Source organism: Pleuronectes platessa, chromosome 20 (genome assembly GCF_947347685.1).
Source record: "Pleuronectes platessa chromosome 20, fPlePla1.1, whole genome shotgun sequence".
Taxonomy (NCBI): Eukaryota; Metazoa; Chordata; class Actinopteri; order Pleuronectiformes; family Pleuronectidae; genus Pleuronectes; species Pleuronectes platessa.
The window spans coordinates 4585223-4609529 of NC_070645.1; the positions used below are offsets into that span (position 1 = coordinate 4585223).

The window sequence follows — 24307 nt, forward strand, 5'->3', positions numbered from 1 at the left end:
TATTTCATCTCTGTGCACAACAGCGTGAAGAAACAATACCGATGGATAAAGCTGGGCCATTTGAGCGTTTGCACTCTGGAAGAGAAAGAAACACATCTGACAGATATTGGCCCTCAACAGTGGGGGTGGATTGACTGGCCCTGATGGACTGATGCCACGCAGGCAAATGAAGTAATGAAGCTATAAAATGGACTCACTCTACCTATTCACCTTATTACTGTCTCCAAAATGGCTTGTGTGTCTATCACTCTGGATGAGTGCTGTGATAGGTTCACCAGGCACCATGGCGGGACCCATAAGTCCACTCAGATTTAATGGAACAGTTGCTACATTAAAGCCTGGAGCTATATAATAGAGACAGGCTGTAGTCTGCACTCCCCTGCCATAAGTCAGCATACAGAATGATTCAGTTATATAAGAACAGGAAAAGCTCATTTTCACTGGTGATATATTCACTGACTCATCCCTAAAGCATTCGTCACCTGATACAGGTAAGTCTCACAGTACCAGCCTATACAAACTTAACCAGAAAAGCAAGTTAAAACTGACACTATTACTAAAATGACTAGTCATTTTAGTAAACCTTTAAAAAAAATTACTTTGTTGTCTGGAATAATACCTATAATCAGTGCAGGGACGGTTCGAAAACATATACTATAGTTCAAGCTGTTTTCACCAATTGTATAACAAGCTTTCACTGTTCCACCGACACTGTACAAGTAAAAGCAAGGAAGATGGACGAGTGCATCATTGACTAACAAGACCATAAGGGAAAGAGGCAGATTCACTGCACCTACTAAGACTATATGGCTTGTTATTCACTAAGAATATGGATGGATTAGAACATTGAAAAAAAGCTAAATTTCAGTTTTTTCCTATAATCTTCTTTTATCAATTGTGAAGTAATAACTTTATTAGCTACTGTAACTGTTTCTTACAGATGTAATGGTGGTGACTGAAAACCCAGGGAAAAGCAACAGCCTTCAGCAGATTTTTTTTCTCGCATTGGATCAATTTCTCTGTCTAATAGATTAATACTTAAAATATCCTACAAGATCCTGCAGAGCCCTTTAGCTTGATCTTACAACATTTGTTTTGGATTAAATGTGTCAGCCCAGGATATTTGAACTGGCAAACCAGGAAACATTTTCGTTATAGCTGCATTGTCGGGGGAAACATTAGAAACTCCAATTTCAAGTAAAGGGCTTTATTTTGAACTCAACAAAACCAAACAGAACCTTTTAATTCTGGTGCATAAGTTTGTATAAGTTCAGACATGTGACAGAGCTGAGGCACATGCACAAGTGGACCAGATACATTGTCTGCATTTTAAACGACCTAACCTCTTGAATTAAGGCAAGAAACAGCCACCTGCTATAGAGTAGAAAAATCATGTTGAGGTTGCAATAAAAAAGAACACATAAGGAACAGTGTATTAGAAAAGAAAACAATAATGGAAAAATTGCTACTTGATAGTTTAAGCTATATGTATAAAATGTAACAGCCTCCATTGCAGGCCATCTTCTAGATTAAATTAGTTACAAAGAATTTATGCACGTGTGTGTGTGTGTGTGTGTGTGTGTGTGTGTGTGTGTGTGTGTGTGTGTGATAGTGTGCATGCGTGCATTAGCCTGGGGGTTTTGGGTCATCAAGTAATGACCAGGGCTCCAGTATCTATCAGCTCTCCCTTCTTAGCAAATCTATATTACATCAAGATTAATGCTCTCTAAATATAGGCAACACACCCAAGGATACATACACATGCTCACACGGACACGTATCCAAGATGTACAGAAACAAGCAGCTCACACAGATACGAATATAGAATGACATATAGTAAACGCATCGACAAAAAAATAATGTCTAATATGCTCTCAAGAGATCTCATGGAAAAGTGGCTTAAATACTAATGCTCCTCAAACACCACCTGTTCACTGAGGCCTGAACGCTCCACGCTGCCATTGAGCTGTTTAATTCTGTCTTGTTTTGTCCAAATTACTTTCCATTTCTTTATTCGCTCTTTTGCTCCCAATGTTCACATGTAAAGCATCCTTGGATCTCTTGAAAGGCGCTATATAAATTCAAGCTATTATTATTATTATTATTTTTATTATTATTATTAAGAGTCCTAGTCCTACTCAAGGTATCAATCAATAAACAATTATTTGTATAGCCCATATTCACAAATCACAATTTGTCTCATAGGGCTTTAACAAGGTGTGACATCGTCTGCACTTAACCTTCAAATAGCGTAAAGAAAAACTCCTAGAAAAAAACTGGGTAAATAGAACATAGAAACCTCAGAGAGAGCCACATGTGAGGGATCCCTCTCCTAGGAAGGACAGAAGTGCAATAGATGCCACGTGTAATGGAGAACATCAGAAAGATAAGGGTATTTACAGCATTGATTTGAATAAACAGTTAGCATAATGTAAGGAAGAGGCATTGATTGATTATTGTCTCTATTTACCAGTGTATCAGCGCATTTGTCATGCAAGATTAAATACCATGGTAAAACAGAACGTGTTATTGTTGTTATTTATACATATAATGTAGTGTTGATACTGTTCTGAATCCAGCTTCCTCTTGGTTACATTAACCCGCTCTCTTTCCTATCTGCTCATCCTCTATGCTGTTATACAACATTCAAAGAGCAAGTTCATGTTGTTGTTTAGTTCAATTGTGCGGAAACAAAACAAAAAGCTATCCAGCTCTCACAAAAATGGATGTCTCTCCATTCAGTTCAAAACATAATGTAACTTCTTGTGTGGGCGTCAAATGACAGAATTTGTAGTGTTTGTGTCTGTTTATTATGTGCTCTTAGTTAGAGGGAGGAAAATCCACGGCAGTCATCGGCATAGAGCGCTAACCTCTCCTCAGAGGCAGTAGGTCTCTAAGTGGTTTGCTTAGCTACTGCTGCTAGGCAATGAAGAGTCCGCCTGGACGCACAGGACAGCCTGCTCCCCTGGGCTCAATGCATTATCACGGCAAAATTCTGTGAGGACACCCACATAGTCGGAGAGACACCTGATAATTCTCAAGACTCACAACACACTCAATGGAGCCTTTTCATAATGCCTGGGGATGCAGTTAGTTCAAAGTCACCTGAGCTGAAAAGACTGGTGCTTAGGTTTGCAGCTGGGCTGGTGATTTCCCAGGCTCTTCCTAAGGATTCCAAGGTTTGTGTTGTAATAGCTTTGATTGTGATTCCTGTGCAGCTAATCACATATAACCAGTTGGCCAATCATTTCATTCACAAGCAAAAGGGACATTACTGTCAAACACTTTCAAACAAATTAAATTCAGCCATGGATCCTCTAGAGCAGGGGTGTCCAAACTGCAGCCCGCGGGCCATCTGCGGCCCGCCATCCATTTTAAATTGGCCTGCCTCAAAAAAATTACAAAAAATTAAATAATAACTTCTTTATTTTTTATTGAAACTAACAATTTAGTAGCACTTAAATGGCACTTACTTATAGCACTTTGTAGTTTTGCTCTATTTTTGAAGAAATTGTACTTTTTTGATTCTTGTTGTTCTGGGTTTGTACCCTCGGGTACCCTTGAATGGACTTATTATTAGGCGCTTTGGATAAAAGCGTCAGCTATATGAAATGTAATGTAATGAACTATGGCCCACTGTATTGTTCTTCTCAGTTTAGACACTAAGTAGCGCCCAACTTGACGCGATTGAGGCGCACTGTCAACAGTCTTGTCTAGGGGAGGGGGGCGTGGCGACGTAAGTGGCCCAGACCTTCGTATATTTTTCTGTATGTGGCCCTCGGGATAAAACGTTTGGAGACCCCTGCTCTAGAGCAGTGATTCTCAACTGGTGGGTCGCCAGTCCTTGTGTAATGTATAAAGTACAAGAGGAACAAAAATTGTAACCCAACGAAACAGAATGCTGTTTTTTTTCACACCCTTTTCCAATCAACTTTTTGCTCTTACTCATCAATTTTTGAATTTCAAAAGTTCATAAATGTTGTCTCTCCGACAGAACAAAGAAACCAGTTATATTCTTATCCCTCCCTAGTCAAATCCATGTTTCCCTGTGAACCAAAGGCCACCGTAAAACTTCATAGTTGTGCACGTGCAAGGTGTAAAGCTTTACAAGCAGCACCCAACTGGGGCAGTAGCACACTGTACCAAAAATCTGTACACGGTATGTGTGCACATTCACACTATCGCAGTTTACCTGGAGCATGATTGATTAAGCTGGTGAGCAATCGGAGTCAGACAATTGAGCGTGAGAGCGAGGAGGGAGATCTATCATCGTGAAGGCTCATGCCTAAGCTTGGCACTAGATAAATGGGCTCAGATGAAGTCCCTGCGTGCACAGTGTGCATGTGCAATGTGTTCATGCATGTGTATGCATTCTCTATATGCATGTACTGTATGTGTGGGTCATAAATATACAGTCCCATCATTCCAAGTAACACACACACACCTGCACACTCAATGATTAGGGTGCTTTATGAGATAAGGAGAAAGGGTGGAGAGACCAGATCGGGGAAGGAGGCAAAGGGGACAAGAGGAGGTGGCATAATGTTTCCTGCCTGTGTGCATTATGGATGAGGTGTATCCACAGCGTTCGATCAGTGGCTTTCTGATGGCTTGCAGGTGGCCCACTGGGGTTACCTAAGACTCTGTTTGTGTCTTTGTGTGCTTGAGTGTGTGTGACTATGACTGAGATAGATGAGTCAACCAGGGTCATACCCATCAACAAACACAGATAACAAACAGCTTTCCTGAGCATACATTTTCATATATTCAAAGTCTTAATTACTCAATGACGATTTTGCAGGGTGACAAAAGTCTTTGGGTCAACACAAACAAAGCAAAGTTTTGATGTCCATTAGGTATCATTTCAGTCAATAAAGTCATGATCTGCAAAAACAGCTGCAAATTATTTATTTTTATTTACAAGTTGTATTAATTGTTACATGCACTAGACCAGTGGTCGCCAACCCGTCGATCTCGACACTCTTTACTGTTTATCCCTGTAGCACCTTGGACTCACTGGCTGTGGTTGCACCACAGATCAGCTTAGTGTCAGTTGTCTGTTGTTCACACGGACAGTGTGTCTGCTAATGGCGGTGGATCAGGCTGGTTTATGTTTATTTATGTCATAAATGTAAATGAAACAGATAAACATTGTGGTTCACAGCAGAATAAACAAAGAACATGATCTTTCACCTGAATTTGTATGTTTAGTTGATGAATTTATGTCAAAAACATAAATGGTTGCAACACTTCCTGTATGTGGCTCAAAATAAAGAACTACAGCGTTTCTGTTGACCGGATCCATTTTTTTTCTGTAAAAAAAAAAGAGGCACGGCTTCATACTGTATAGTACTGGTATTTATAAGTACACAGGAATACTTTTATAAGGAAATATTGATGACCATATTCAAGGCAAAGCCTAAATAACAACATTGTGCTGCAGTAGCAGCTCCTTTGCAGAAGATAATGTTTAACTGTGAAGCTAAATATTGTGCATTAAAACATATTGTAAATATAAATTGATAATAATGTGAATATTGTGCATTGAACAGATAATATTAGTTAACTAGTTGTGATAGTAGCATAACCTCCTTTCTTTGTGCATTGAGCCTTCAACAGAAATTGCAAAAATAATAAATATGACCCTCCTTAGTAGGTTTTTTGGAAGATATCAGGGTGGTAGGTGTTGTCTTACGTTTGGAATTATAAAGTGATCCTGGGCTAGAAATTGTGACTACTGTAAAAGAGAAAGAATTTAAACCATCGAAGAAAAATTTCAGATATGTTTTCAATCAAAAGAATGTCCTTTGGCCCCCAGTAGAGCAAACAAACAATATATTCCCCAGTACAAGATAAGGTTAGTGTGTATATAAAGTATGTGCTTTGTTTGTTGCAATGCTCTTGACTATTATCAGGTGAGCTCAATAACATTGCCACAGAAGATAACACACTTTAGTCCGCTCAGCACTCATGGCTTCCTTACTGCAAGAGCATTACAATGCTTCCTTACTGAATGCATGTAGAATATACAATGCTGTACGTTTCTGTGGACATTCAATTGTTTTTTTAAGACTTGAATGTACTATGAGGGTGTAAACCACCCGTAAAAACACATTTTACTGTAGCACACACTCATTAGTTGACTTCAACATTTAACTGATGACTCAACATGGTGAGCATACCAGAATGTCGACTGATAATACTTATTTTTGGAATATATTTGATTTAATTGCTTATCCCTGACCGCTCTAATCTGACAACTTGTAGGGCACAATGAACATCAAGCAGTGTTCCTTATGCGATTTTAATCAGGCAAGCAGGAAACATACATCAAAGTTAAAGGTAAGTGTAACAACTCTGGTGCTTCTACTTTGCAGTTAACTCTTGGTTGTAAAACAAACCACAATTGGTCACAACTAAATACGATGAAACTTTAAAAACTGAATGATGAATTGAACAAAGCCAATCATTCATCTGATGTTATATGGTCATGAAATAAGGGTAATAATAAGGGTTGGAAATCTCTAGGCATCTTATGACTCGATTCCGATTCAAAGGAGTTGGATTCAATTTTAAAACGATTATAGATGCATCAAAGAATTTGATTTCTATCCATGATAAATTGTTATCACTGTGAGACTACTAGAGTTGTTCATCTTCACTAGCCTCATGATTTGTGCTATAAAAAAGTATTTTAGACTGCCATTGTTATTTCAGGTGTGCTCTAATTTTTAAATTCAAAAATCCAAATTCAACAGTTGTCAGTTCAATGGTGGTCGGTGCTATTCACAATTATTTGAGTTTCAATTCAGTGTCCGTCTCTGAAACCCCATTTATTTTGTCAATAATCTTTAGTGTCGGATTATGGATCCGGATCGCTCTGATCACTTTATTATAGCATAATACGGTGCACACGTGTTTAAATATATGCCTCATAATCAACAAACACAAAGTAAACATTAGTATTGTTCAGGTAAGTGAAAAGTTAGCGCAGGTCAGCAGGAGAGTGGAGGGAGGAAACGCAGACAGGAAACTGGCCTGATCTTGAAGCAACAGTGGTTATAATTATGCAGCAGCAGGATATTGCTAATAAAAAGTAACGTTTATGATTTTGTTTATGTTCTGTCTCTGCATTGATGCAGAGTCGTCTAGTAATGATACACTCTTGAGACAGATTTGGGAAAGGGAACATCACTTGCTTCAAGTCATCAATTTTATTAAAAAATATCACGTTACGCTCCACAGGACTGTTGTGCCTGAATATGATGTGTGAATTTGTATAGATATAAATTTATGGAAAAAAGAGCATGCTCAGTTCAGTTAACTCTTCATAGATAATAAAAGATACACAAATCTGAAGGCTGGGGTAGGAAAAATGCTTGGTGCCCACTTTTCAGACCCTTTTTCCATTTTCTATCCATGTTTGACACTGTGTGTTAATTTGCTCTGTGAGGCTCATCTACCCCTCACTGTCGTCTTATCTTATGCATATGGGATCCCATTAGTCATTGCTTTGAGTATCATCATTACATTTGTCACTTTGCTTACTAAATGACAAACTATAATTTTGGGGGGGATATGATAACATCTGATTAAAAGATTTCTCTTCTCTTTCTTGTTTTCAAGTAACTGCACTGCACACATCAACAGGAGCTTTACAGCCACCAGTCCACACTGACATGAGAACCTTGCAGCCATTAAATGTGGTTGCTTACAAAGCCTTTAACTTTCCGTTGTTAGCATGGTGGACTCATGTTAACATAACCGGTGGGTCAGAAATGACAACACATCTGTAATTCTACACGCAGGGTTCTATCTTTTTACAAGGTACCTTGTATAGCAGATTGCTGGTGTGTGTCTGTGTCTACATCTTCAGCATAAACAGTGGAAAGTCAAATGTGCAGAGTGGAGGGCGGAATTGGCAAAGTGCTCTTCAGAAGTATCAGAGAGAAGAGTCAGCTGGCGCCATCTCTGTGTTCCTCCCGCTGTCTTTTACTTTCTTTCTCTCACCACCAGCAACACTTTCAGATTACGTGACAAATTCACTTTCTCTCTCTCTCATTTTCTCATGTTTTTTTCCATCTCTCACGCATTGGGTTTTCTTAACTTTTTAGAGCTACACTGTTTTCCTGCCTCTTTGTCATCTTTTTTTTCAACTCAGTTTGTTTAAACTATTTCTCACTACATCCTTTCCTCCATCTGTCTCTTTCACTCTATCCTCCCAGTTCGCTTCCTCCTGCTGTTCTGGTGTCTATCTACAGGTGGAAAATGTCCAGCAGATGCTTTGGCCATAGCCCAGGGAGTTTCTGATGGCAGCTCTTTATCACCATGGAAGCTGTCTACCACTGCAGAAACCAGTGTCCTATTACTTGGTCCTGGTCCAGTTGGCAGCTGTACAGACATACACTCCTGCCATCTGAGAGAATTCTACAGGGTTTCCCCTGTGTACTTTCCTGCTAAAGCAAATCTTCCTGTTAATGTCACTTAAGGTCAAGTGTAGGGCTGTAACAATTCTCGTACCGTAATCACGGTCCACACGTCAACAGTTTCCCAATACGCAAAGACAGAACCATGACGCATCTCCCTGCCCAACCCCCTGCGCTGCCGTAGCAGCAGTTGCAGCATGCTGCGTGTGTGCGTATTTTGTCCAATCAGACTCCAATCCAATCCCAACCCCGCGTAATCTGAACGAACACAAGAAGTAACTTGTAGCTTCAGAGCAATGAATGTGGAAGTAGGAAAGGATCTGTTTTACCTTCGCAAAACTGCGTTGTAAAGTCTGTGTGTTGTCTCCTCGTCTCTGAAGTCAGAGTCAAGAGGACATGAGGTGTCAGAGTCAGGTGGACTGTTTATTCCCTGTGGAGCTACCCTAGAGCTGCCTGCCGGCGCATGCGCAACTGACTGATCGACTAGCGTGAGTGCCCTGTACATATTGTGTATATAGGAATGCTGTTATTATTGCAGCGGCACAGCAATTCTCTTTCCGTTTAATTTCCTGAATTGTTGGTTTATGAAGCTCCATGGTAAAACCGGAACGGATTGGTTTTGTTTCATCAGTATTTGGTTGTTTGAACTGTATTGAAATGAACTAGGCTTGGGGGGAGACTAAAACAGACTTTCTAAATACATGGATTGAACTCTGGATGTTGTGACTGTAGGACAAACACACCCACACCCTTAGCTCTTTCCTATTTGGTTAGTTTTGTTAACCTGGTTTGTTGTGAAGTCAAGTCCAACACGAATACAAAAAAAAACTAACCTAACTGTGGCTCAAAAACCAAAGTCCGAACTGAACGTCCGACTGAACGTCTCTATTTCATGCTGTTCTGTTTTAACTTTGACATGACTTTTGTATGATTGTGCAGAATGTTCGTTGTTTTATAAGGGTGCTTAATTAAGGTAATGTATTAAGGCATTAAATCAAACTGAATATATGAATCACTGCATCACATTAGCTTTCTTTAAATACAATGTAGAAACAGAGCGAAAGTACCATAAAGCATTTTCGGGACTATCTTTCTCAACTTAAGACATCTGTACTCTGACATGTTGCAAGGGACAGGATAACAAAATAGATTCAGTAAACAGTAGTAGGTTCACTCACACATAACAGCTCACATAAAAACATTGGCCCGAGGGTGCCAAATGTTTTGTACACAACACAAACATAAGGTATAGCGCCAAAACCATTGGCAACTAAAAAGGTAACATCCCACCACACATTCACTGACAACTACCTCGAGTAGAGTTCTCAAAATCACTGTGGCAGACAACTCATATAACACAGTATCTAGAAGGGCACACTCCCAAGCTCTTCATCTTTCAACAACAACTTCCTCCTTCCAACACCAAATACAGACACACACACACACACACACACACACACACACACTCACTCACTATGACCTTGTTTTGGGTCAAATCCACATTTATGAATCTAAATAGACAGAGGCTTTCCTTCCCAAATAAGCACATAAACTGTGCTGTCTTTACGCTGGGTCATCTCCATATTTGTCTCCTGTACAAGTCAACAAGTGGAAAACATTAACCCTCTCCGATAACCACACAGCCACCTCTCAAGTCACTTTAACTATAGCTTTATCCTACCGTCTTTGCGGTAGAGGTTGATTTCCACTTTTCTCTCCTCTGACCCCAGCAGGGCCTGCGCCATCTGGGCAATAGCCAGTCGCTTGGTGTCAGGTCCGTAGAGAAAGTTACACGTGCATGGCTTCTGCATGATCTCAGCCCGGGAGTAACCACACATGTGGCAGAAGCCATCGTTGCAAAAGATGATGGCACAGTTCTCCACTCTGGCATTTGCGATGACAAACTTGCGACCTGGGGGTGGAGAGAGATTATTTATTTATATGACATATTTTTTACTTCAGTTTTCTCCAGGACAGGAACACAACCATAAAATCAATGGTACTGTGGGTGACAGAAGAAGCAATGGACACAATGCAGGTGGAAAATAAGTGAAGTCAAATACAGTGTAAATATTGTAAACCTAACACAAAACCAGCTTTAACCAGATAAAACTCAGTACTTCCCCAATCCTAAACTTTATAAATGATACAACTTTGTTAACTTTCCTGCTGCTGTATAAGTCTAAGTATGTTTCCTTATGCATCATGAACAAAAATTGCCACATGTACCATCTACTTAATTCCTATATTGTTAATTATCTGAATTCCATAGCTTCCCCCAAAGAAGCTATGCTTTCTTAAGAGGAAAATTTAGATAAATGATATTTGGCAAAAGTTTTACCACTGAATAAAATACATTTTAGTGTAGTTGCATGAACACAGTCTCCACTTGCATGTATAATAAAACCCCTACAAAAGTTTCCACTTGATGTCTTTAGAGATGACTGCTTGGCTTACTCAAAGTATATTATAGTGGAGTTATTCATATTTTTAAAATAAAATCAACATAGCAGCCAACAAATGTACTTAACCCTAACCCAAAAATTCTTCTTATATGAACGCATAACTGTGATGAGTATTTCTTCTACACATTTTATTTATATTTTACTTTGTTATATTTTTGTATGGGTGCTCTACTGTTAGGGTAACCCAAATGTTTTTAAATGATTTGAACCCTCAGCACAGGCTGATATGTCACCTTCAGAATAAGAGGGCAACTTTCAAAATAAAAGTAAGTGGTAACTCAATAAATACTAGTGAGAATGTATTATTTCATATAACGGAGCAAAAATTTTGGAACGTTTACATTTTAGTCTCTTTTTTAAATAATAGTAATGATTCATTTTACTGTTAAAGTCTGTTATGGTTTAAAAAGTGCTTCGCTCCTTTTCTCTTCTCAAGACTTCATCTTCGTGCCAACTCAAAAGAGTGTGTGTGTGTGTGTGTGTGTGTGTGTGTGTGTGTGTGTGTGTGTGTGTGAGTGTGTGTGTGTGTGTGTAGTTTTGCATATGTGTGTTTATAATTGTGGTTAAAAGTGTAAGGCACAGATGGAACCTTGGTCACATCGACTCCAAGAGAGCTCTGATATGACTCCCTCTCTAAACCACTTACTGTAGAAGGAGCCATTTAGCTGCATGGCTTCTGCTCAATGTCAAAGGATGATCTTAATGCACTCAGAGAACAAACATAACCACAGACAAACTTACTCCTACTTCATTACCCTGCACTCTGCCTCTTTACTTCCAATGAATTGTGAATAAACCATAGGCTCCACTTTGTGAAGGGGACTCTTATGTGTTTCTTACAGTAGCATATACAAACAACATAAGTGTGTGCTTTTGCATAAGGGCTGTGTGCACATGTGACAGTGTTTGTGCTGCATCAAGGTGATTGCGTGTCGGGCTGATAGATGGCTTCCAAGAGTTGTAAGCTTCTGAGAGGCCCCTGTTACTTACACTATACCAAGACCAACTGTGAGAAATACTTTTAAATAGGCCTATGGATCGTTAGCGGGTATAAGGAAAGATTTTTGACATCAAATGGTAAAATTAATAAATTGATGAAAATTGGTTGACTGGGTAGAAAGACTTTGCGAAGGAAAAATTACATGAAAAACTAAATGAATTGAGGTATTGATAAAGGATCGCAATAAAATGGAACAGAAGCAATGTAATGAAGGGAGGGACATTTGGAGAAATCGACCAGGTTCAGTAGTGTTTCAAGAGAGGTGATGTGTCTGGGGTGGAAAAATGGGACCACATTTCTAAGCAAATAGGCAGCATCAAAAACTCTACTCTGCGGTGAAAATTCACTTTCTATTCATTATTTACCCGTGTGAGGGAAAACATATGAAAAAGATTGCCAACCAGATTATCAGATAAAAAAATTAAAAAAAACAGCACACCATTTTACTAAATGAGCCTGAAAATTAAACGAAGAATTCAATATGAACACACAAAAAAAGAGGCATACGTATCACTACCTTGGAGTTTCTTGGTGTTTCCACTCAATCAGCAAACATCATTCTTTTGCAATGCAGGGAGTTTATTAAATATAATGGTGAAAAATGATCCTCCACAGCAATTAAAACAAAAATAATGTAATTTCAATGTGAAGTTAATTTTTCACAAATCTTTAGGGTTGTTCTGTCCTATATTTTTCCCAAATATGTTTACTTTACCCTAAAGAAAGTTAGGAATGGTAATTATCCTGTAATATTACTTAACGTATACAAGTTTAGACAAGCAGGAATCTGGGGAGAAGTTGTCCCTATATTCCATATCAGCATCTTGTAGGATCAATATTCATTTATATGACTCTACTGTGATTATACCGCAGAGCAGATGATGCAGCAATGCAAGTGTGTAACCCTCCAATGTAAAGTCATTACAAGTCCAAGCTTTGATCATGGCTCCAAAAGACATTCATTGTCCAAGCCTTATTTCTTGCTATTAACATAATGTAAGCCTCATGTCTTATGTCTCATGCATCCAACATGAAGATGCACCTAATTCTCCAGCAGGCCTCCACTTACAGACCTCAGAACAGGTCACTTCTGTGCCAACAAACCCTGAATGCTTTACAGAAGTCAGTCAACAGGATGAAGGGTGGATAGATCGTAAGGGTGAGAGTCTGGGCACATTAGCACATTCAGGATGTCCTGCTCTAAGTGTCAGTGCATCCGGTTTTGTCTGCTAAAGTTTTCAACAAATATAAAAGTCTCTGTGAATGTTTCCAAACCCATTTGAAAGTTACTAAAAAGGCCACATTTTAAAATACATGTCCATTATAAAGACAAAGGGAACTATTTTCAGTAGGATTTTAACTAGGGGAGATGTTTATCAGAGAAATATTGTCTGGGAGTCTGGGATTGAGGAGTCATTAACATTTTTTAATGGATTAAAATCCATCAGTATAATTATTCTTGCAGTTGACAAGCCAAACAGGTCCTTAATGCCCCCTGGGTCTAAAAATAAAGCCTAGAGCTTGGGTTAATTTCTTGGGAGACTGTTGACAAATCTTCCCCAATGATTCCAGCCATGAAAAGTAAACTCTGAAAGGTTTAATTCCTCCAGTTGCAGCAAACTTTGATCACAATAAACCTTTAATATGGGGCCAGGAAAAAAGGATTTACAATGTTTGTGATCAATTGTCAGTTCAATCTCAGTTGAGTTGTACTGGGCTGCATTTACTTGTAATGCCATTGAAATGGTTTGAGTCAATGTGTCCGGGTGAAAGCAGTTAAGAGAGTGTTAAGAGGTGCTGGGACTTAAATTTGTAATTTATTTGACCTAAACACTAAACAAAACCTATCTATGTTCGATTGGATGACTATCTTCATATATGAATGAAAGAGAAACCATACATGACCAAAATATTACTCCTGAGTTGGGGTCCAAAAGAAAAGGAGGAGCTCATTGGCTTGCACCCACTCTCACCTAGGTGTTAGTCAGCTTACAAAAAGTGCAGTGTAATAATATTGCTAATTCATAACCAGGCAACACAGTATATCTTAAAGGCACATTTCACAATTTCAGCTGTTACACCACATACATTAATTATATAAATATATATATCTATAACTATACTCCTCATCTAGGTGCCTGATGAAAATATAATGTACACAATATCCACAAAAAAAGTCAGTGTGAGAGCTCTTTTATCATTGCAATAATTGTCCTTATTGTATAATAATAATAAGGGTCCTACGCAATACAGCAGGCTGTGCCATCTATGGGAGCAGTAAATAGGACTGATCAGGAAGCTTGATTCACCAACAATCCACTATCTACAATCTGTCAAAACCTTCCACAACATTGGGGGTGGGGGGACGGCTCACCATCAGTCATGAAGGGCCATGGAGGGTCAAGATTGCAGGTTTTCCATCTGACCTCCTCCGAGGAGAGGGAAATGAGTCATCTGTAATATCGCCCGCTAATGAGCCTGGCTGGAAATTAAAAAACCTGCTGAATATTGATTCTCTATGAAACATTGTTGGTCACCACTGTGCAACAGCGAGGCCAAAATGATTCCCTCAGTCCCTCACTGTTCTTTTCATATACAAGAAACGCTCAATAATTAATTTAGTTGTCAGTGGTAATTGAGATTTCTGACACCTTGTAATCATCATAACCTTTTATCGTCACTGACAGATGCAGTGTTATGTAACAGTAATTTGCATCACATCTATAAAATGTGATGCACTGCATTGGAGGGATTGTTATTGGATAGTTGTGTATTTGAGATGGACTCACAGTGGAAACTTACTAACTCAGAATTTAGATTCAGTAAAGTGTAACTTATGGCTTCATTGCAGCCAGTAACAAATTGCTAAGGCATGGTGCATACTAGAGGATCTTCAACTCTTAAAGGATTTTAAAAACATTGGAGACCACAGAGATTTAGTGACAGATTTAACAGATATTTTATTATGATTTAATTGTTTAATTGTTTAATTATAATCTTCAGAACTAACACACACTTTACCATTTGGCCAGAATATAAACACGCAGTTTATATGATTTCACGGTGGCAGAGTCTTTTGATCTAATAGAAACTTGCGTGATCTAATGTGAATTCATAACAAAAACATACATGGAGGAAGATCAACATCCACAGCTTGCCGCACTTAAGTGTGTTCTGTTTTACAGAAAAAAAAGAAAAAAAGAGACTTAAAACTATGGATTAAGTCATGACTTAGAGAAGGCCGAATACGCTTTTGCAGCGTGAGCTGGGGATCATCTGGAAATCTATTGTTGTTTTTAGTTGCAGTTATACAAACAACATCCGGTTGCTGACGCTTACTCTAACTCTCAAACTGAGGTGAAGTTTTTGTAGTGAAGTCTTAATTGGACTTCCTTATTAAACAGTTCCTTAATAGAGCAAGTAAGAGGGTGGACGGTCATTACTTCCGTTAAATGCTGTTTCAGTAGCATTTCCCCTCTGAACCACCACATTGTTTTACATCCACTCAAAGGAGGTTTGCCTGCAATATTCAGGCATTTCTTTTCAAAATCACCCTTTGGCCAAAGATACTTGGGATTCTTGTACACTCATATTTTACACCACAATTTTCAATTCTCCCATTGCTGCTGTTATTTTTTTTATATTTAAACTCCCATTGAAGGCTGCAGCTCAATGATTTGTGTGTGTTGGAAATATTTGTGTGTGTGGGGGGGGGGGGGGGGTATTGGCTATCTCAAGAATTTTAAGGAGACATCACACACAGACTCTGAGGGGAGAGAATAAGGATTGGCTATTATCATTGGCTAGTGGTTTGCTTAGTATTCAGCCAATTATGAAACATGTTTGATATTTACGGTTCGAGATCGGGAAGGCTCCGACACAATCGCATTAAGAGATAAACATTAAGATTATGTTGTGACACATTTAGGCAGATAATCGGCTCTGATTGGCAACTAATAGTCAATGCTCCCGCAATAGTCGGGAAGGGGAATCAGGTCTAAAATCTGCCGGATCATGAGCACTAGCCCTAAGAGATAGGATGCAGTGGTGACCTGGTGGCTGGGCACACACCATCAACAGCTATATCTCTGGTTCTCATCTCGCATGAGACCTTTATTGAAGGTCATTCTCCATGTATGCCCCATCATATCCCTGCTTCCCAAGCTCAAGATCTGTCCTAACACATTCGTTAAGCTCTGTCCATTGATGCCAAACTCTCCCAAGACTGTTCATGTTGTACCTACATATCCTTTGCAAGCTGCCTCACCCAATTTGAGCTAAACCTCACTCCTCCACCTCAGCAGACCTGAGCAAAGATCTGTGAAATTACAAGCTGCTCTCTGGTGCTGCCAGAACTAAATTTGCTCTAAAGTCGTGCCGGTGAGAAAGGAAGAGAGACTTATATATGCTGAGTGGACTACTATCTGAAGTGTATTCACAACCTTGGCAAAGGTCCTGGGAGTAGGTAATGTGTCGTTCATTGCCCCTATGATGAATGAATGAATGGAATTAAAACTAAAATTAAAAGTCCATGCACTGAGGTGATTTTTCTTGGTAAGTTTTTGTAATGAAGTCTTAATTGGACTTTATTATTAAACAGCTCCTGAACAGAAATCCTTTTTAACAAGTAAGAGGGAGGGCGGTTATTACTTCCTGTAAATTCTGTTTCAGTAGCAATTTCCCCTCTGAACCACCACATTGTTTTATATCCACTGAAAGGAGGTTTGCCTGCAGTATTCAGGCATTTCTTATCAAAATCACCCTTTGGCCAAAGACTCTTGGGATTATTGTACACTCACATTTTACACCACATTTTGTTTTAATGAATTCTTCCACTGCTGCTGTTATTCTTCTTATGTTTAAACTCCCTTTGAAAGCTGCAGCTCAATGATTTGTGGATGTTGGAAATATTTGTTCATGAATCAATTATCAAGTCATAACTTGTGTGTATGTGGGGGGGGGGGGCATATTTACTATCTCAAGAATTTTTTGGAGAACTGATGAGGAGGCATCAAACACAGACTCTGAGGGGAGAGAATAAGGAGGGAATGGCGTGAGATACAAAGCAGAAAGACACAACACAGTGTGACCCTGAGTAAAAAAACAAAAAGCCCAGACACAGCTTGTAACAGAGGCTGATTAAAAATGTCTCTGATTGAGAGAGAAGTTGGGAGGAACACATTTCCCCAGAATGCTACAAGGATCAGTATTTACACAGTAACCTAGTTTTATATACATCCTCAAATTAAGAACAAATGGCAAATTAATGAATAAACATGAAGGCTCATGTATGCACATGTAACATTTTTGTATCTACGTTTGTCATGCTGTTTATATTAAGACCAACAAAAACTGTCCTAATTAAGCGTGAGTTTTGTCAATTAAACCTACAACATATATAATAATAACAAAAACAATAATAATATTAATAATAATAATTGCTTTACACTTTTCTTAAAAATAGCCTATAAAACAACATTGGATTAAATAACAATTACAAAATTTGAATTAAGTGAAAGTAAATAAAGTAAATAAAAATCCACCTGAAAAGCTAAGGGCCTTAAAAAGAAAAATATTCAAGAAGCAATTTAAAAGCAGTAACTGATGTGCATGGCACTCAGCCCCACACACATAGATATCATACATAAGAAATATTTAAGAAAGTGAAAAGAATTTCCCTCTGTCTGGTTTCGCACCAAAGGTCTTTGTAAAGGCCCATACCCCACTCTTCTAGCAATTTTCAATAAAACCACCTCAGTAGTTTTTTGCATAATCCTCTCACCGATAAACAAACAGCATGTACAACATAAGCTCCATGGTGGAGGTGCTTATAGCATTTTGGTTTCATGTTTTATTCATCAAAAACAAACGATTCTCATCAGACAGCAGCATCAGATCAAATTGATTACACTCAGAATACACAGAATCATGTTGTGCGGCTCATTTGTAATAATTTGGAAAGCAGTCACAGATGATCTACAGTGGTTATTGGAGGACTTGTTGAAAGATATGTTCTTACAATCTACTTCATCTCTTTTGCTCCATGATGAATGGTGTTACACTCATCATGCCTGATGAGATTGAGGAACTAAGCAACACAATAAAACAGAAGTTGTGTGTAGAGCAACCAAAGACTCTTGCGTCTTGCTCACCCCCCCGTAAAAACACCCATCAATCAATGACATGCGACAAGAATCAAAAGTGACTTTGCCCATTTCTTCAAGAGAAAGTTAACGTCTGTCAACGCAGTGCTCCAGATTGAAAGCATCTGTGCCCTTGTCTCCCTGTGTTAAGCACACGATTACAGCCTCTCCCTCCCCTTCCATCATACAACCAACATATCGTCAATCAAAGTCGCCCATCCCGGATTCAAAAGGCTGTTTTCCTGGGAGACATAAAACTGGTGGAAGGGCTTATTCAGATATTCATGGCAACAGTGGAGATCAGTGATGTGGATGCACTTGATAGCCTGCCGCCATTCATTAGCGGCAGCAGCAGCCCTCGGAGGCCCATAAAGCTTGATGGGTTTGTCTGGCTGCTATGAGCACTGGGTATTACGAAGGCAGAGCTGTGTGTGTGTGTACATGTGTGTATGTTGTACATTTCATTTTCCAGCCTATGAATACGTGGTTTTCAATCACTGATAATGGCCAAAAGAAACAAGTAGATGTACCACCCCCCTTCCCTCCGTGTGGTTAACTCTTTTGAAGAGCCCGTCTCATTTAGAGTGCATGAGGATTCACAGAAAGTGATGAGGCATATTTGCATGAATGTACACATTCACACATACAAACAGATAGAGATGAGATTAAAAAGGAGCAAAAAAAGAAGTTGTGATACATAAATATGGTCCCCTGAATAACAATATTGTAAGAAAACCACAGGGTGAGAGAGGGTTAGGGACATAAAACAGGAGAGTGAAAAAGAGCTTAAACAAGCATCACAAAGGAAAACATTAAAAATCAAAAGACATGAAAATAGAAGAATTATGATAGATGAGTGAAGGCTCATTTATGCGGAATGTGTATATGCATACCCGGAATCTTTTTTGTCTATATTGTTGCATATGTATGAAACATGTAATGGACTCTTTCTTAATAACTTCTTAGTTTTTGCTTACAGCAGACATTTCAATATAGGGTACGGCTCAACATTAACTGTATGGTGCACCCACTGTCTAGCATATGAGCCCATTGTCTACTCATGTCTTGCATGAGTTGATCCTGAGATCATCTGAATTCTATAGTGACCTTTATCTCTACTCTGGTTTAACTGTGTTTGTCCGTTGTTTGAAGAACTCAGCTGACTGACACAACACCCTCACCATACATGATACTATACCCTCTCCAACACATTTAGGATGCAGCCTATAAGTCACACATTCACAGACGATATGTTCCAGACACAGAACAATACATTCAAACACACCCCTCTGCAGGTTTTTGGGTCAGGAGGTAACCCACACAAAGACACTCACAGACTCCTCACTTTTCATTTCACTTGCAACCTCCATCTTGCCTGTGTGATCCTTTCTGCAGAAAGCTTTTCGAATAAACTTACAAAGACAACTTGTCTCAGAACCTCGTTTGTTGACCAATTTCTACAAAAAACACACCAAACGAAGTACCACCCCCCAAATACCATTGGGGCAGTGAAGCTAATAGTTCAAGCGAGACCACTAGAGGGAGGAAATGTGGCAAAACCTTTTGAAGAGAGACTTTATATGATAATACTTCAGGGACAAACTGCCACTTTTGTGTAGGGGTACATCCAAAACCACCATTGTTAGAAACCGGACTCTGCGCTGCCTTCTAGTGGATGTATTGCTTAACCATCATGCCAATGTAAAGTAGGCAGTAACGGTAACATTGTTAAAAAGATACATACTTTTCTTCATATAAAAAAGCAGCATAGATGAGCCTTAGCTGTATTTAGATAGTCACACATTGATGTGAAAAGGACGATGGACAAAAATAGAATAACAGGAGAGAGTCTGAAAAGCAGCTTGCTCAGTGTTTGTGCTGCTCAGATTTTAGAGCGCAGCTGGACATGGGGGGGGGGGGGCAGATATCATAATTCTACCAGGCAGGGTGTCAGGACAGTATTACTACGCTGCATGCATTGAGAGTATATATAAATGCATATATGTATATCTGCGTGATTTTATTTGTGGCATTTGTAAATGTAAAAAAAATCTGTGTACTGTGATCCAAAGTTTTCCAAAGTCCCAGCTGACATTGGGTGAGAAGCGAGTCACACCGACAGGTTGCCGGTCACAGGGCCAACATATAGAAACAAATATCCATTCACACTCACATTTACACCTACAGGCAGTTTAGATTCGTCGAATAACCAAACCACAATGTGAATGTCTTTGGACTGTGGGAAGAGGTACCTGGAAAAAAATACCTGTAAACTTCAAACAGAGTCCAAAGCCTTGTTGCTGTGAGGCGACAGAGCTAACCAATGCAACCCTGTGCCACCCTTGTTTATTTCTAGGTCAAAGCAACAGTCGTATAAATATTCATCCCATCATGTCCATTATTTATTTGACCTATGAATACTGTCAGTCTCCCTTCCAGTATAAAAATGTCAATAACAATACATTTTATTACATGGCGTAAACACCCAAGAAAACCTTGTATATAAAAAATATGTAATGAAGGAAGAACCAAAATATGTTGCTTTGCTTAAGTAATGCATTGCACTAACTTCAAAAGAGACAAAATAAGGTTGATCGATGCTCTACAATGAAGGAAATGACACTTGAAATGAAACTACATTTATATATTTAATCTTGTTAAATATAGATTGTCAGTTATTTCATTCAGTAATATTTCCATACCATAACTATGGTGTTGTCAGGGAAATATTGAGCTTACAGTTGAGTAAAAGCAAACAGTAAATGTCAGAGAGCAACAAGATGCAAATTGTATGTATGTTTCATGTATGAAAGTGGACCCATCCATCCCCCAACCTCCACAGCCTCTCATCCTCCTCACATCGCATCTCGCATTGCCACTGAATAATAACACACTTACAATGTGCTGTGAAACTTTCTAAAATAAACTGCTATTTTAGGATAATGGGAGTATTATTAAAATGTGGATGATCCCCCTACTGTGTTAACAAATTGGAATGAAGTGACAAATACTAATCAACACTACGAAGGTAGGGTTGTACAGTACAGGCTGCTCATCAATCAGGTAATTTCATTATCACTGGTATTTTCACTGAAACACCACAAAGAGCTTCGTCATTGTTAGAATATGGCCCGGGGTATACTAAACATGTTCTCTAGACACGACAGTGAGCAAACTGTAATCCAAGACCCCTCCCGTTCGTCTTTGGTTGGGGCGGCAGCACTGACCACTCCACTCCTGCTCTCTCAATGCAATTTCACTCTAATGAGCTTTTGAAGGGAGATAGCAGATAGGGAGGCTGATTAAAGACAAGCTCAAGCTGCTGCTCCTCAAGAGGAAAACACCATTTCATATTCCCACCGACACACGCACACACACGCACCCACACACACGCACATACAGACACACACGCGCGTACACACGCACACACACACACACACATAAGATCTTAGAGACACGTTCTCATAAACCCACCAACGCAGACTGAATAATTCACTAAGACCAGACCTTGGGGGCTTTGCAGTCTGCCAGTTTGTGTGTGCTTGTGCATGTGCATGAGTTTGCATGTCTGTGAGTGCGAGTGTGTATCTGTGAGGGTGTGTATGTGCTTGGAATCTCCCTGAGTACACTGCGTAGGCGGATAAGGAGGGAAACCCATATGCTAGAAGCACAAGTCAACATATCAGCTCTGTGGCTGCAAGCAACAGAGACGGAGAGATAAGGAGGAAGACTGAGATGAAGGACAGAAGACAGAGATAAATGAATGGAGGAATGAACAGGATGAAAGGATGAAAAAAGGGGATAAAAAAAAGAGAAAAAGTCAGCAGATTGGCCGGGTTTACTGGTGTAAACGATGCGAAATACAGAGACAGGCTGAAGATTTTTTTTCGGGATCTAACCCACTTCTAACTGGGCAATTGCCATGGAAACCACAGATTTGACACATGCTAAATTCTCCAACACAGAGAGCTGGCACTCACAATAAATCTAGTAGAGCCCTTTATATGCAGTGTCTCTTACAGCAGCCAGCTCAGAGCTCGGAGCCCAGAAATATCCAGTTCCTACTAACATTCCGGCAGCAATCACAAATCAGTATCAGCCCATTGATACTGATTTGTTGGTACTGGGTATGATATGAACATGACAATGAAGGACTTTTTTTTTTACTTTAGTGTGCGCATCGTGATTTTACTCATTTTAAATGTGATGCTTTCCATCTGGAGCCAAACTATTGTGGGTAAACGCCTGTGACTTGTTTGCCACCATGAGAATACATAGGTTATAATCGACTGTTATCTAAAGATGAATGGCATGAATTATTGTGTTAATTTTGTGGGAGCAACCACAGTGGCTCTGTCATTATTGATCTTTGGGTGTTGGCATTTTTGAGACTAGTGGAGACTTCTAGTGACTCGATGTTCTGACAGTCCAGACACACAAGCAGTCTCACTGGGATGCCTCTGGTAGTCCCTGATGACTGAATAATTTGTGTCTTTTAGTTTCTCATCATTCCACATTGGGAAAAACTCAAATCAGCTTTGAGAGCAAGGTCCAGAATATCTAATAATGATTAATTTAGCTAATGTTAATTAAGATTGACTAGAAATTCATCACTAAAAAGTATTTTAAGGGTCAACCATTTATTTTCTCACACCTGTTTATATATATTGTATTGTTTTATGTTAGATATACTTTGGTTATTTATTATTTATTCACTTAAAAATAAAGTACTTGGTATCAATCCAACAATCACATCATTTTGAATAGCCAATATAAATAAATCATACATTGCTTCACAAGGTGTGACATCCTGTGCCCTTATCCATCGACAAGAGTAATTAAAGATTACGGTGAAACAAAAAAACGTTAAAAGGGGGAGGAATCCAGAAACCTCAGAGAGAGTCCCGTTAGAATCCCTCTCCCAGGACGGGCAGAAGCACAATGTGTTTACAGAGCGCATCAACAAAGAAGTAACATTTATATCATCCATGATAGTACAGTTTCTAGCATAAATTGCGAGCTTTATCAATGTAGTATTTATACAAAAGTAAATGTCTTACAATGATGATTGGAGAAGCAATGAAAATTGATGACATGAAAAAGATGGAACAAACATTAACCATTCTTATTGCAAGTGGAAACATGATTGCCATTAGGTATCAATATAACAATTTACCAATTCCAACTTTATAGAGTACATCACTACATGAGCCAGGTGCCGATGACACCAACCCAGTTTCCAGGTGCCATCCCCCAGTCTGGACACCCTCCTGCCTGAGTCGGTATCCTCCTGATTACAGTAGAACCCCACTCCCTTCCCCTGTCACAGCGCCAGAAAAACTATTATACCTAACTCTCCTCTGGTGTTGTGGGCTTGGCAAACGCATTAACAGCATTTCACCAAAATGAAAACGCTAACACAGCACAAGATGTCTTTATAAAATGTACTCATATTTTTCACGTCATTAGAGATGCTTGCCCAACACTGTTGGCAAAACAGAACACTGCCGGAAAAGTGCTGATGTCATTAGTGTGAGATAGCTGATTGGGGGGTCCTGTCATGTTTTGACAGTCCAAGCATTTGTTTTAGTCCACTTAGTGTTGTATTGTCATGCAGTGTCTAAACAGAGTGCATAACCAATAAATATGCTTACATTTATTTACTGAACATAAAAGTGTTGGGAAAAATACCTGTTGGCACATTATATCCTGTGTCAGCTCTTCTTATGGCAGATAGACAACACATATTTTACTACGACCCTTTCACTTTTCATAAATCATGCTTCCCCTGAGGGTTAATATCACGCAGTAGATGAATGGCTAGCCTTTTCCAGACGTAGTGTTTAGAGGTCTGCCCAGAAGGTTAAATTTAGTTTCATCCTTTTTCGCTCATGCCTTTAAATGTCCCTCGGCAAACTTGTTTGGCCTGATTGATGGAGTGCCGCTGAACGACTGTCCTTCATCTCTGTTGAAGTCTTCTCTAACTCAAGCTGTTAGTTAGACTTAGAGTTCTCATCCCCTCCCTGACCATCGTGCCTCTTGTCGATGACTCAGTTTGGCAGTTTGGTACAACTCTATACAAGTCCTTGTGGTCCAAATGTTTTTCCCTTACACAATTGTTGAGGTCACAATGCTACTGCTTTTTGGGACCACATATACATTGGACAGGTCTAATCAATTAAATGTAAACGTCAAGACACATCTCAAGGAGAATTAAAGCAGGGTGCATCTGTTTTCAGTTTGTCACAAGAAAGAGTTGATACAGCCGAACAA

The 24307-nt window shown here is 39.3% G+C and overlaps 1 protein-coding gene across 1 annotated transcript in view; it reads right to left on the reverse strand.

Moving 5' to 3' along the window:
* The window catches only part of kcnh2b (potassium voltage-gated channel, subfamily H (eag-related), member 2b), a gene marked incomplete in the record, with an annotated part of 212967 nt that overhangs the window by 176891 nt on the left and 11769 nt on the right, over positions 1-24307 (reverse strand). The window contains 1 exon segment of the mRNA XM_053412103.1: positions 10108-10338. Within this exon segment, the coding sequence (XP_053268078.1) occupies positions 10108-10338 (231 nt within the window).